Source organism: Diadema antillarum, unplaced genomic scaffold, assembly GCF_040938485.1.
Source record: "Diadema antillarum isolate AM-2024a unplaced genomic scaffold, OU_Dant_1.0 seq00000647_RagTag, whole genome shotgun sequence".
NCBI classification, from domain to species: Eukaryota; Metazoa; Echinodermata; class Echinoidea; order Diadematoida; family Diadematidae; genus Diadema; species Diadema antillarum.
In genome coordinates, this window is record NW_027271561.1 from 60,582 (window position 1) to 75,857 (window position 15,276).

A 15,276-nucleotide genomic window follows, 5' to 3' on the forward strand; every position below is an offset into this window, starting at 1 on the left:
CAACAAGCACGTGTATATTCCATGTTTCATACGATGATCAACGTTTACGTTCAACGACGATTAAACGGATTGGAACTGCACTTATTGTTGTGACTGTTGGTTTATTGAAGGAGTGCGTTCGAATCAACCTCCCTGTAGCTTATTTACGTTGGAGAAGCTACATTAGTTCGCAATTGGGGACTCTAGTTTGTGAATTCTTGTTCATAAGCTCGCGAATTGTGTTTACTTCGCGTGAAGAGAGAACTGAACTCGCAATATGACAACCAATACAGAGCGACTTCCACAAACTGACGACCAAGGTGATGATGATGTCACGACCCTCAAGCAGTCGTGCCGTGCTTATGCTGGCAGCCTTACAAGAAAGTTCAAGGAACTGGAAAGCTGTATGTTAAGCACGGACAATTATGAGGCCGTTGTAAATAAGGCTGGCCAGTTATATGACACTTTCAAATCGTATAAAGAACGCTTTGGGGAGTATCATGCACGGCTAACTGGCCAGGAAGCAGAATCCGCGCTGGAGGAATTCCAATCCAGGCGGAGGAACAAGGAAGAGTTTGACGTCAGGCTGGCGAGCTGGATGGGGAAGGCCAAGGAGAGCGTGCGGGAGACGACGCAACTGGACGAAGGCGGGGACGACGATGACGACAACGCATCGCTGCAGTCTTCCGCAACCAGGAGCAGTAGGTCATCTCGGCGCTCAACAAGCACCACATCCAGTGTCAGACTGAGGGATGCTAAGATCAAGACCGAAGTCGCCAAACTTAAGCTCGAACAAATGAAAAGGACACAAGAACTCAAGATTGCTCAAATGAAGCTTGAGCAAGAACTTGCCGCTGTAGAGGTGGCAAATGAAATGCAACAGGCGCAAGTAGAGGCTCAGTTACTTCAAGAAGAAATTGAAGGTAATTGCGCCAGTGAGGTGAGTGCCTCCATAGTACGTAGTGTACGTAACGTAGATGTAAAGAAGAAATTAAATCCCAATGCCCCTGTTTGGAATGCAAATGATCAATCAAATGCCCGTGTAAATGTTGATGTAAGCCCAACCCCTGTAAACGCTAACGTGAATAACTCTACATTGCCTGATATTTTCTCAGCTGTTGATCTGGCCATGAACATGCCCAAGTCTGACCTGACACAATTTGATGGCAATCCATTGGAATATTGTAGTTTCATTAACAAGTTCGAGGCTACTATTGAGTGTAAACCAGTTAATGATGAAATGAAATTGATGTATCTAATACAGTTCTGTGCAGGGAAGGCCAGAGATAGCATTGAGAATTGCACATTTCTAGGTCCAGAGGGGTACAGAAAGGCCAGAGAAATCCTTCACGACCAGTTCGGGCAGCCCTTCCTGGTGACCACTGCCCACATGAGGAAAGTGCTGAGTCGTCAGCAAATAAGACCCAACGATGGAGCTGCTCTGTGGGACCTTACCAGGGCCATGCGGCGATGCGAGATGGTCTTGTCGCACATGGGATTTCGGGCTGATATGGACAGCTCGGATAACCTGCTGCGGATCCAACAGCTCCTTCCTATGCACATGCAAGCAGAGTGGGCAAAACGAGCACACACCATGATGAAGCAGCGGGTGTCACCGACCTTCTCGATGATGACTAATTACATTGAAGAATGTGCCCAACTCTCCTCTAACATGTTTGGTCAGAACATAGGCAAGGGCAAGACGACTACCCCCAAGGATGGCAAGAAGTTCGCGAGTAGTGTCAAACGAACAACGCTAACCACGCAAGGGCAATCACCAAAACAAACATCCCAGTGGAGGTGCACATGCTGTTCTCAGTCACACAGCTTGACATCATGCCAGCGCTTCAAGCAAATGTCCCGCAATGAAAGGTTGAAGGTGATACGACAGGCAAGGCTGTGTGACAACTGCTTCAAGCCAGGCCACCTGGCCAGGGAGTGCAGGCAGGACAGCAACTGTAAGGTCGAAGGCTGTAAGTGGAAGCACCACACCCTCCTTCATTTCCACGCCGCAAAGAGCAGTCATGAAGGGCCACAAGGGCAGAAATCGAGCACAACGACGAATCAAGGTGCCAAATCAGCAGAAGAGTGTTCGATAACTGGGGCCGGTAACCAACCAAAGCAAGCTGATGAATCAAAGGGTAACAATTACTCAAACAGCGGCAAGTCCACACATCTTAAAGTGTGCTTACGGGTTGTGCCGGTCAGAATCCATGCCGGTGTCAAGATGGTGGAGACATGGGCACTGCTTGATGAGGGAAGCGACGTGTCCCTATGCGATGCAAGCCTGGTTGACGAGCTTGGACTCAAGGGGAAAAGGAGAAAGTTTGAGTTGATGACAGTCAACGGAGCTCACACCCAGAAAGATGGCCTCGAAGTGGGCTTCACCGTCCAAGGTCTTGATGGCAAAGAAGAAATTGATCCCCCACGTGTCTGGACAGTGGATACGTTACCCATCTCAAACAGCCTTATCCCCAACAAAGAAAGTATCAGGAGATGGGATCATCTGAGGGGAATAACCTTCCCTTCCATTGACCAAAGAGAGATCAAGCTCCTAATCGGTGGGGACACCCCAGAAGCATTCTGGGTTATGGAGCAAAGAAGGGGTAAGAGGAAGGAACCCTACGCCATACGGTGCCCCCTAGGATGGACGCTGATGGGACCAACATCAACAGGGGAACGATCTTCAGCAAGCGTCAACTTCACCTCTCTTGAAGATCCTCTCCAGAATCAACTCAAGCGGTTCTGGGAGTCAGATTATGGAGGATACTTGGTTGACGAGAAGACAGCCGACTCTGTTGAAGACCGACGAGCACTGCAGATCATGAAGGAAAGTGCTACTATCATTGACGGTCATTACGAGGTTGGTCTGCCATGGCGCCACTATCCCCCAAGTTTGCCAAATAACCGACATCTGGCACAAGCAAGACTTCGGTACCTAAAGAAAAAACTTGAAAAGGACGACATGCTCCACTCGAAGTACACAGCAACCGTCGAAGACTACGTTACGAAGGGGTACGCAGAAAAGGTGCCGACTCAGAAACAAGAAAACCAGCAGTCAGGGAAGAACACTGAGGAACGTACATCGGGTATATGGTACCTCCCACATCATGCAGTGGTTCATCCACAGAAGCCTGAAAAGGTCAGGGTTGTCTTTGACTGTGCAGCAAAATGCCAGGGTACCTCTCTCAATGACGAACTCTTACAAGGACCGGACCTCACAAACAACCTGGTGGGAGTACTGCTGCGATTCAGACAAGAACCGATTGCAGTGGTGAGCGACGTGGAAGCCATGTTCCACCAAGTGAAGGTCCCTAAACGAGACTGCGACACATTACGTTTCCTCTGGTGGGAAAATGGAGATCTTTCATCAGAACCAGAGGAGTACAGGATGAAGGTGCACCTGTTTGGTGCAACGTCCTCACCCAGCTGTGCTGGATTTGCACTTCAAAAGACTGCTGAAGACCACCAGGGAGAGTACGACCAGACTGTAGTCGACACAGTACGGAAAAACTTCTACGTCGACGACTGTTTGAAGTCGGTGAAGGACAAAGAGGCAGCCATGAAACTGGTGGAAGACCTGAAGAAGCTGCTACAAGAGGGTGGTTTCCGGCTCACCAAGTGGCTGAGCAACGACCGTGACGTTCTGGCGGCGATACCCGAATCCGACAGGGCAGCATCAGTGACAAGTCTTGAACTTGATGAGTTGCCTGAAGAGCGCACGCTGGGCATCCTGTGGAATGTTGAAATAGATGCCTTTGGATTCAAGGTCAGTATGAAGGAGAAGCCTGCAACAAGACGTGGCATCCTTTCCATTACGAGCTCCCTCTACGACCCGCTAGGATTCGTAGCACCCTTTGTCCTCACAGCTAAAGTGCTGATTCAGCGACTATGTAGACGAGGCCTATCATGGGATGATCCAATCTCTGAAGAGGAACAAAGGGAATGGAGGAACTGGATGCAGGATCTCCCCAAACTGACTGGCCTCAAGATACCAAGATGTGTCAAGCCGGGAGATTTCCAGGAAATCGCATCAGCACAGCTTCATCACTTCTGTGATGCATCAGAACTAGGCTATGCATCGGTAGCTTATCTACGTCTGACAGACGTGACAGGGAAGGTGCACTGTTCTTTCCTCATGGGGAAATCCAGACTGGCACCTTCGAAGTCTGTTTCCATCCCAAGACTAGAGTTGATGGCAGCTGTCCTGGCAGTGACCGTGGATCGATTCATCAAGGACGAATTGGAAATCGAGGTCACAGACACAACATACTGGACTGACTCGACGTCGGTGTTACAGTACATCCGGAATGAGAGCAGACGATTTAAGACCTTCGTGGCAAATCGTGTTGCTAAAATTCACAACGCGTCCACACCATCACAATGGCGTCACGTGGACACAGCATCCAATCCAGCTGATGATGGATCCCGTGGCATGACAGCAACGGAGATGGTGAAAAATCCACGTTGGCTGAAGGGTCCGAACTTCCTGTGGCAAGAGGAAGAAAATTGGCCAACCCCTCCAGAAGTTCTGCAGGACATCCCACAAGATGATGTGGAGGTGAAGAAGGCTAACGTGAATGCAGTGACGTCAACTGACAGCCTAGAGGAGCTGTTAACCAGGTTCTCTTCATGGAACAAACTCAAGAGGGCTTTCGCATGGATACTGCGTTACAAGGCATTTCTGCGACACAAGGGTGATGCAGGAAGTGTGAGAACGGGACACTTCACAGCAAAGGAGCTAGAAGACGCAGAGCTGGAAATAATCAAGCGAGTGCAGAGAAAAGCATTTCCAGCAGAAATATCAAGTGAAGGAAAGAAAGGAACACCACCAAAGTCAAGCACACTAGACAAATTAAACCCCATCAAAGTGGAAGGAGTGCTGAGAGTTGGAGGAAGACTAGGGAAATCCCCGCTCTCAGATGATCTGAAACACCCACTGATTCTTCCTCATGATCACCACGTGACTGCCTTGCTCGTCTCCCACTACCACCACGATGTTGGACACTCGGGCGCCGGCATGACGTGGACTGCACTCAGAGAAAAGTACTGGGTAATCCGAGGTGGTGCTACCGTTCGCAAGGTATTGGGAAATTGTCTGCAGTGCAAGAAGAGAAGCTCACAGCGAGGACAACAACTCATGGCTAACCTTCCTACAGAACGGGTCACTCCAGATAAGCCTCCTTTCACCTACACAGGAGTTGACTTCTTCGGGCCATTCCGAGTAAAGAGAGGTCGCAGTGAGGTGAAAAGATACGGATGTGTGTTCACCTGCCTTGCTTCAAGAGCAGTACATCTGGAGGTAGCACACTCCTTGGATACCGATTCCTTTGTGTTCGCTCTGAGACGATTCATCAGCCGTAGGGGATACCCCGCTAAGATATTCAGTGACAATGGAACAAACTTCAGAAGCGGACACAAGGAATTGAAAGAAAGTCTTGCGTCGCTGAACAGCAGTAGGATTGGAAGATTCCTAAGCCAAAGGGGAATGGAATGGCAATTCAACCCTCCAGGAGCAAGCCATATGGGGGGAGTTTGGGAGCGTGTAATACGTTCTGTCCGTAAGATTCTTGAAGGCCTCCTGAACCAGCAGCTCATCACAGACGAGGCGTTGATGACGTTCATGACTGAGGTAGAGGCCATCCTAAATGCCAGACCCTTGACGCAACTGAATACCGACCCACATGACGACGAACCTCTTACACCCAATCACCTACTCCTGCTGAGGAAGAGTCCATCCCTGCCCCCTGGAATATTTACCAAGGATGACTGTTACACCCGACGGAGATGGCGTCAGGTGCAGTACCTCGCAGACCAGTTTTGGAAACGTTGGGTCAAAGAATATCTACCTCTCCTCCAACAGAGGCAGAAATGGACAAAATCCAAACGAAACTTCATGCAAGATGATCTAGTCCTGGTCGCAGATGACTGTGCGCCTCGTGGGCAGTGGCCTTTAGGTAGGATTGTGGCCACGTACCCTGATAAGCTTGGTAGGGTCAGGCAAGTTGATGTACGGGTGGGTCTGAAAAGCTTCAGGAGACCCATCTCAAAGTTGTGCCTTTTGGAGGCACGAGGAGATTCGTAAATTGACATAAGCATCAATAAACATATGGTACATCTGTTATGTTTATCAAGTTGTTCATGCAACATTGTGTGATGTACAATTTGTAAAATAATGCTGAAGCATGTGTTAAGTAGTAATAGGACAATTACATCCTTCGTTGTGTAATTAAGATGATTTGGTCTTGGTTGTGGCCGACAACCTTCCACGTGGACAATGGTCATTGGGGAGGGTTGTTGAGGTTTTCCCCAGGAAGGGATGGTGGAGTGAGACAGGTGGAGGTGAGAGTTGGCCACAAGCACTTTAGGAGACCTGTAGTAAAACTGTGCCTGCTACAAGAATTATCAAAGAATTGACCGCTTACAGTAATTGATCTAGTGAATGGAAGTATATGATTGACACAGAGTCATTGTGTTATGAATTATAGTACTTGAGATCGTTATATTTCTGTATGTTCTTGTATGTTACAAGGTTAATTGAGTTTCATTCACGCTGTGAACGAGGTATGAATTTAATGAATGAATGCAATCAGATTTAATATGTATGCCGCTAAGTAAATTTTGGAATGATCTAAATTGATAGTTAGCTCATTGGGGCCGGTATGTTGCGGCATGAATGAGATGGGTCTGTAATGAAAAGACTAAAACTATGAGTCTATGCAAATTTATGCAAAGAAGACCCATTTTTCTCCCCTGGTAACAGTCCCCTCAAAGTGAAATAGGCCTACAGTTGGTCAAGCCCAATCCTAGCAAGGCCAAGTCCACATAGCAACAGTTTGCTCATTGGATAACACCTTAGGCAAACATGCAAATTAGCCCAAGGCTGGTAGGAGATGCCAACTCCTCACCATAGCCACATCACTAAGACAAAGGAAAGTCCAACGGCCAACATCATCTTTCATGTTTTGGAACTTTTACACCAAGAATTTGTGGAAACCAAGAGGCCAAACAATTGGTGAGTCAAACACTGAATTTAATATATGTCATCTTCATTACTGATGTTAATTGTAGCATTATGTTGAGTGTAATTAATGAGAATTAGTCCTCATAAAGTTGGTAAGATTTCATCGGAACATAAGAAAGTTTGCATTAGTTATGTGTGCACGGACGGTCAGTGCACTCTGTGTGTGTAAACATTATGCCTGCACTGTGTTGGTATATACTCTCCAGTGAAGAGAGAGAGAGAGAGAGGCGGAAGGAGAATAGGCCAGTGCAGGGCTTTGTTTGTTGCTTAAGTTAGGGTTAATACTGCATAATTGTACATGTGAATAGTAGAATACACTATTATGTTCATTGTAGATATATACCAATCTTATATCGCATGTTTATGAGAGTTTGAAGTAGTTATATGAAGTTTCAAAGTTTGTCTGTAGCTTTCTATGAACCTAACTGTGTATGTCAGTGTATATGTATGCGTAGTGAAATTAGGTACATGTATTCAGGAAGGAGTACACACAGGGGTTCGTTGTTCGGTGCACTGCGTTGTGGTAGAAAGTCCAAGAAAGATACTGTTGCCATAGGAACAGTTCTCCTCCGCAGTGAGGGTTGTTCGCACAGTAGCTTAATCGGGATTAAAGTTAGTCTCGTTTTTAGGTGCGTGTTAAGTTTAGGATTAAGCACTTGATTGCAAGGTGCATAGTTAATTGTAAGTAACATTGTATATATTAGTGTTATATACCTCAGACATGTATCAATGCTGTGATACTATTTCATTTATTAGTTGTAATTAGTAACTTCATGGTTAATATGTACGTTACATATTAAGCGATTGTAAACATCAAGTTATGTTAGTACAAGATGTTGTAAATAGTGTATATTACACGCTGAACTTGCATGAATTATGTTTAACTTCTTTATTGCATTTCAGCGAACCACTCCACGCCAATACATTACACTCCATTACACTCCACGCTTCATTCCATGTATGACATCCAACAAGCACGTGTATATTCCATGTTTCATACGATGATCAACGTTTACGTTCAACGACGATTAAACGGATTGGAACTGCACTTATTGTTGTGACTGTTTGTTTATTGAAGGAGTGCGTTCGAATCAACCTCCCTGTAGCTTATTTACGTTGGAGAAGCTACACATTCGATGTCATCGATTACAGCATATCGTGCCATAGCGATATCTATCGCGCAAAGTGCATGCAGCTTATTCTGCATGCGATTCGATACTACTTGTATACACGATTCGATCATCACTGTCCTTAGCAGCGTTTTACATACCCGCTACCTAACGGGGAGGGTGCTTCCAGAATAAAAGTCGGTATACCGACTTTTATCATTTCACACCTTTAAACTAAGATACTACTTAAAATAACTTTTTTTTTCCCGCAAGATCGCGTCTCAGCCAGAAAACTTTTTTTGAGAGCTTTCCGATATATACTGACAGCAAATTTGAATTGGCGAAAGATTAATTTTGAACAATTACGAGTTCTATGTTTTAGCTTTGATATCGCATTAAACAGTTAAGCATAATAGATGTAGATAGATAGATTGATAGATAGATAGATAAATAGATAGATAGATAGATAGATAGATAGATAGACAGATAGATAGATAGATGAATAGATAGATAGATAGATAGATAGACAGATAGATAGACAGATAGATAGATAGATAGACAGATAGATAGACAGATAATTAGATAGATAGATATACAGATAGAGAGAGAGAGATGCTATAGGTAGATAGATAGATAGATGGACGGATAGATAGATAGATAGAAAGACAGAAAGAGAGAAAAGATGAGAGAAAGAAACGAACGAATTGCCATAGAGTAAACTGGCATGAACTGAGGGGTGCTGTTGCCGCGTCTTGGTGACATGGGAACGGGGTGGTCCAAGATGGTCACTGAGGAATGGACAGGAAGCCGTGCATGCCAGATAGCCCGCGTACAAACGCCAGACCTGATGGCGGGAAACCGCATTAGTCTCTCTTCAAGCACTTTCACTCTTTAATATCCAATACTAGTTAAACTTGAGCTAAAGGAGAACCACGTATGCGCATTGCACACAGCGGTCAATATTAGCCAACACACACACGCACGCACACACACAAACACACACACAATATGAAGACACGGGGCGACGTATAGAAGCTCGTCTTGGGACGTTCGCGTATAACCTTCAGTCTGTGAGTCGTTTATGAAATATGAACGGCCCGTTCCCCTTGTTATTAATTGGCTAAAATCAACTCAGACCCTGTCCGTGACATTTGATGCACCAGCGACTTTCACGCGCCATATTTTAGCGACGGATGCAGAACATTTGACAGCGAGCCAAAAGCCTTTTAGTAGAGGGATAAAAAAACGCGGGGTTACCGATGCTCGCCATTGGCTATCAGTGACACGCAACAAAAGTACCCCGCACGATACGATATAGCACTGTCTAAACCAGCGAATGGATTAAAAGGAAACTCTGTGGCGATATTATATTGGAGGACTAGTATAGAGCCGAGAAGAGGGACCATTTTTGTGCCGGCATTGGGTTTTTCGTTTGACCCTGCATCTTTGTTGCTCCGAGTTCCGAAAGACCACAAGTTGGTAAATCTGTCACCATGGATATGTGGGAAAAGTACAAGACGATGGGTAAGTCGTGATCTTTCATCATTATTATTATTATTACGATTACGGAAAGATTCTTAGATAGAAGGCGCGTTTAAGACATCAACAGAAATTGACTACGACAATATGACTGTGAGAGGAAGTCACGAAATATAATCAAATTTGATAAATGAAGAATTGTATCAATACAAAGAACAGGGATAAAAAGAAAGTGAGGGGAAACGCTCACGATGTAGAATTTAATGATAATAATTCATTATGTCCTACGTGAGTATTATTTTGACGATCGCCTAGCAACATGAAAATCCGTTGGAGGAATTTCCGCATCGACATGTCAAGCGTTGTTTCAATCAGGGAGGTGGGCCACATCCCTTTTCCGATATGGCTTCATAGGGGGTCACGCGGTCCTGACTGTTGGCAGTACTCTAATTCATCTGCTACTGGAGAAAACTTTGATTTTTGTCTCTTGTAGATCTCTTTTCCTTTTCTTTTTACACTTTTTGCATTGTATAGTGCGCATTATACATATCCTAAAACAAGAATTGTGAGCTTCGATACCGTTGAAACGCTGACTTGTTTATTCATATTTACCTACGCCATTGTGGTGTAAACGGCAAAAGCTTAGACTTACTGAGATCGAAGCTTATTGCATGCAGCAACTTTCATCCATTCACTCATTTATTTTGGCAAAATATAAAAAAATGTACAACTTACAGGTCATTACAAAGAAACTTGTGCAATATTGAACGATCAAATGTTAAAAAAAAAAAAAGAATGACAGATGTAAATCGTTTTGCAACACAGACTTACGATGTCGGAAGTGACTGACATTATTGACATTTAATTTAGAGCTAATGCTTGATACCGCCCCTATATCCGGAGATCTGAAAAGCAGAGCATTAAAAGGCATCACCAACATTTAAAAAAAAAACTCAACAACAACATGTTTTTGAAATTATATTTATATATGTATTCGTAGTGGTCAAGATTATTGGCTGCATTCTATGTTTACACTTTCAATCACATGTGTATTCATGATGATATTTTACATTGGCAAATCTTTTTTTTATGATGTGTATGAGGCGCTTCATTTCAAATTTGATAACTCACTTTTCCATTAACATAAAGTTGCTATTTTTAACAGACTTATATCAATAAATGATGTTAGCAAAAAGAATATAATGATAAAAGCAAATTAGAAAGGGGGAAGAAAAAAACCCTAACATCATCAAAATTCAAAGTACCTATGGGCATAGGTATGTAAAGAGAAAGGTCTTTTTATTTTCAGATTTAATCAGAGCAGAATAGGCGCCTTTTGGCATTTGGAATCAATGAACTTATTACATGTGTGTCTGTTTGTATGTATGTATATAAGTATGTGCCTATTAATGTGTGTATGTTTGTATTATGTATGTATGTATGTATGCATGCATGTAGTTCAACAACAACAACAACAGAACTCGGAAACAAAGTGTACCGCGCGAGGAGTGTACTTTATAGCTGGAGGCATAGCTGTGACGCAAAGGGGGCGAAGACTATATTTAACTTTCACGCTGTCGGTGAAAGATGGAGCAGGTTTTTGGCTACTAAAATCAGAAAGTCGTTCACCTACACGTTTCTAACCTTCCCAGTACATGACATAAAATGTTAGGAACAGAGTAACCTTTTCCTTCTGTCTTTGTATCTTCACATTCGCACTTTCCTAAAGTCACGTGTGTTGCCACTCGCTAAACTGTATGTCAGTTATATATTGTGTAGTGTGAAGTGTGGCTGTCCAACTTCAGAGAGTCCGATCTCATTTCTTTTCGTAAATAGACCTTTGAAACTTATAAAGTGTGCTGTCAAAAGGTTTAGACTTTTTTTAATAGTTATTATGTTTTTTTTTCTTTTTTATGTAAACTTTTTATCCGATTTCTGTTACTTTTCTTTATGTGTGTGTGTGTGTCTCTTTGGACATCCGTATGTCTTTTTGTCTGTCTAAATCTACTGTTGTTTTCATCCTACTGAAGTTAAATTGCTGGAAGTCATTATTAGTCCATATCAACCCTGCACTGTGTCACTCTCTGCTATACTAATAACGGCAAACTGACACACTATAGATGAATTAAGATGTACGGCAATTCTACCTCAGTATAAAATGGATTTAAATGTTGCCTTCGAAAAGAGCAGAATTAGTTTCTTATAAAATGGAATGATTTTCCCTTCTTTCTGACTGTTGTCTATACTTCCACTCAAAGATATAACAGCACAGACATGATAGATCGTTTAATTTCACCCTTTTTGGTCTGCATTTTAATTGATTTTTTTTGTTGAAAACACACTACTGAACCTAATTCACAGTTAGGAAACTAAAGAATATAAGGATAATTATGCAGTGTAACAGTAACTCACCCTCTTCATCACACACACAGCATACACACACGCATGATCGCCCCCTAACTTTCTTTTGTGGCTAATTACATATAATTTCATTTTCATTTCATTTCATTTATTTCATTTCCAACAATGCAAAACATTTACAAACGAAAAAAACTACCAGAGTATCAATACAATGTAGTAACAAAGAAAAATATGTGTGATTAACAATACTACGCATCACATAAGCATATGAAATTTAATTAAGATTGAAGTTGCAGGAAATGGAGGAGACGTGCTGAAAAGCCAAGCTTGCGAATAACGCGAATAAAATCTGCATAATCACTGTGTGTGTGTGTGTGAACAAATCGAATCAAACAATTGTGGATTTTTTCTTCAACTCACAAATCGACTACTTACGTTAAAAAAGATAAGTGGAAATATTAACATAATGGTACGATGCTGAATTATCGTGACAAGGCTATAGCGTATAATAAAAAAAAAAGGTGAACACGTATAATTTTTAATATAGAATCAGTTATGTAAACACACACACACACACACATACACACATTCATTTACTTCCATTGTCTAACTCAAAATTGCTTGAACTGTTGGTTGCTTGCACTCTAATCTAAGATTTCGCTCTGGAAGATGTAATATGATGCTGCCATTGAATTACGGATTAAAGGGAGCTAACTTATGTGTACAGTATGCGTAATATGTGACAACGAAAGTAGATACCATAATTTAGTCTTGCAAAGAGGCTACAAAAAGATTTCATTTTTGGATACAGGAAGCCTAGCTGCCATTACTCATCTCTGGCGCCCCTTGACAAGTGTTCCCCCTCCCTAGTCCGAGATTTACCCCTCCCTCACCCACTTGGCTGATGTAGTCTTGCACTTTCAAACTTTTTTAAAAGATTCTATGAAGAAACGACCGATTGTGTAACATGATGTGGCATTACCTTCGTTGACGGATGGAATATCCTATGGATGTCTGCGGAAGAACATAGTTTGTATCTTTGCGTCTCTTAAGTCCTTATGTCATGAATGACATTAAAGGTTGTGGTCGTCTGTAGATCGACAATCCAATTACAACAGAAGCCATTTCTACAGGCGTTGCCATAAACAGCACGATTTGGGTTAAAGTTCAAAGCTACAGACTTTTTGTTTGTTTGTTTCTTTATTGTGGTCGACGAAAAATTAATACAAATGAAATGTGGAAGGAATCCGATAAGGAAATGTGTTGTTCGTTAGGTTTACCGACCTTAACGATATGAATACTGGCTTATTTGTTTTTCTTTCGCAATATGGAAAAAATATGAAAACGAGAATTCACCACAAAGCAAGATGTATTACTTTTCTTGTATGAGTAATAGGAGGCTTTATAATGTATACATCTGAAATGCTGCTGTATAAGAGAAAGCCTCAGATCCCCCCCCCCCTTTTTTTTTTTTGCAGCTGCTCTTTCAACTCATTGACATGGCTGTGCGTCGTGATGTCTTTTAAAGGGATCGTATAGTTTTGGTTGAGACCGAACTTCAGGTTTCTAACATTTTTGGGTGAAATTTTGATAATGAGAAACCTCTTGTGAAAAATGAAAGAGCATGTGCATTCCAAAAGCTCTTTAACGTATATTTCATGAAAATTGATTTTGAAATGGTTGAGATATTTTTTAAAAAAAGCAACCCTAATAAAAGGTGGGACCCATCTTTTATTAGGATGGATTTGTTTATTTTGTTTTTGGATATCTCAGATATTTCAATCCCCATTTTCATGAAATAATATTTTGAATTCCTCTTAGAATTACATGGTCTTTATCACTTTCATAGAGTGGTTTCTAAGTATCTCGCAAAACGTTAAAAGCTGAATCCTCATCTTAACCAATACTATATCACCCCTTTAACTTTGGCTTACTGACGTTTCGGTAAAACTGCGTGGGAATCGGTCTACACGGTGGGTCTTGGTGTAGGTCCATGATTCTCTTGATGGAAACCATTATGGATTCCTTGAAGAGGAAGTTGCCCATTTCTTGATTGGAACAGAAATAATTGAAAAAAAAAAGAGTGAACGAGTCTATATCGGGCGACAGCAAGAAAGTAGAGTTTGAAAAAGAAGAAATAGTTTGCCAAAGAAAGTTGTATTGCTTTCAATGTTGCGGTCTTCTTGTGAAGTAGATATTCTTTTTTTTTTTTCATTGAATATCATTTGTTCCTTGGATATATATCTCATTAATACTTCGGGTTGTATAGTGGGGTGGGGTAAACAAAATAATTGGCGGTCTGCAGAGTTGGAAGTAGCCACATCCTATTTTAGGCGAAACTGTTATGAAACTCTTTGTTGTTTTTGTTTTTTGTAGCAATGACAATCCCTGCTTACGTAACCAGAAGAGAAAAGTGTAGCTCGTCCGTGGTAGTGCCACAGTGATTATAAGTACGGATCATTGATGGATATGAGTATATATTAGTCATGGGCTCGCTGACTGAACTACGCTCAATATAGGTCAATGTATATTTCAATAATCTCACCATGAATTCGATCGTCTATTGAAGGGCGTAATGGTGTGGTCAGTTTCGCTTTGACAAAAGGAAAAAAAAAAAGGTTTTCGGTTTGATTCCTTGTCATGGGAATGTTTGTCCTCTATAGAGCAAGATATTATTATTATTTTCATTTTTATTATTATCATTATTAATATTTTTATTATTATTATTGTTGTTATTATAATTATTAAATATTTTATTATTGTTATTGTTATTATTATTATTATTATTATTAATGATTTTATTATTGTTATTGTTATTATCATTATTAATTCTATTATTATTATTATTATTATTATTATTATTATTATCATTATCATTATTATTATTATCATTATTATTATTCCTATTATGACGTATATAATTTCATTACACCCTCTCCCCATTGATTTGTGTAAAAATGACTAGACTTCGATTTTGTCAGTAACCTAGCAACCAAATAATTCCTTATTGTCTTTATGAAGACACATCAACTAGGCCTATATAAATGTTTATGTGTACTATGTAAATGTTTCTTGTTTTTTAACATTCACTCCAAAAAGGAACTGGGCAAAGATTTGTAAGACGTATATAATGTAAGCGATGTAAGTGTTTCGTGAAAACATATGGAACTGAAATATATCGTATAATATGTAATAGTTCTATCTCGACGCTAGAAGAGCTTTGACTATTCTGGGTGGTTTTTTTTTTTTTCGTCTATGGAAAAAATAAGAACCACATCGAAAATCATTACAACAGACTTTAATACATCAAACGCATTACTTTAA

General features: G+C 41.5%; 1 protein-coding gene across 1 annotated transcript; it reads left to right on the forward strand.

Annotated features, from left to right (window-relative positions):
* Nucleotides 1-256: 256 nt before the first annotated feature.
* Nucleotides 257-6,064, forward strand: LOC139736430 (uncharacterized). Its single transcript, XM_071647182.1, has one exon. It carries the CDS (start codon nt 257-259, stop codon nt 6,062-6,064), a length of 5,808 nt encoding a protein of 1,935 aa, XP_071503283.1.
* The last annotated feature ends 9,212 nt before the right edge of the window (nt 6,065-15,276 follow it).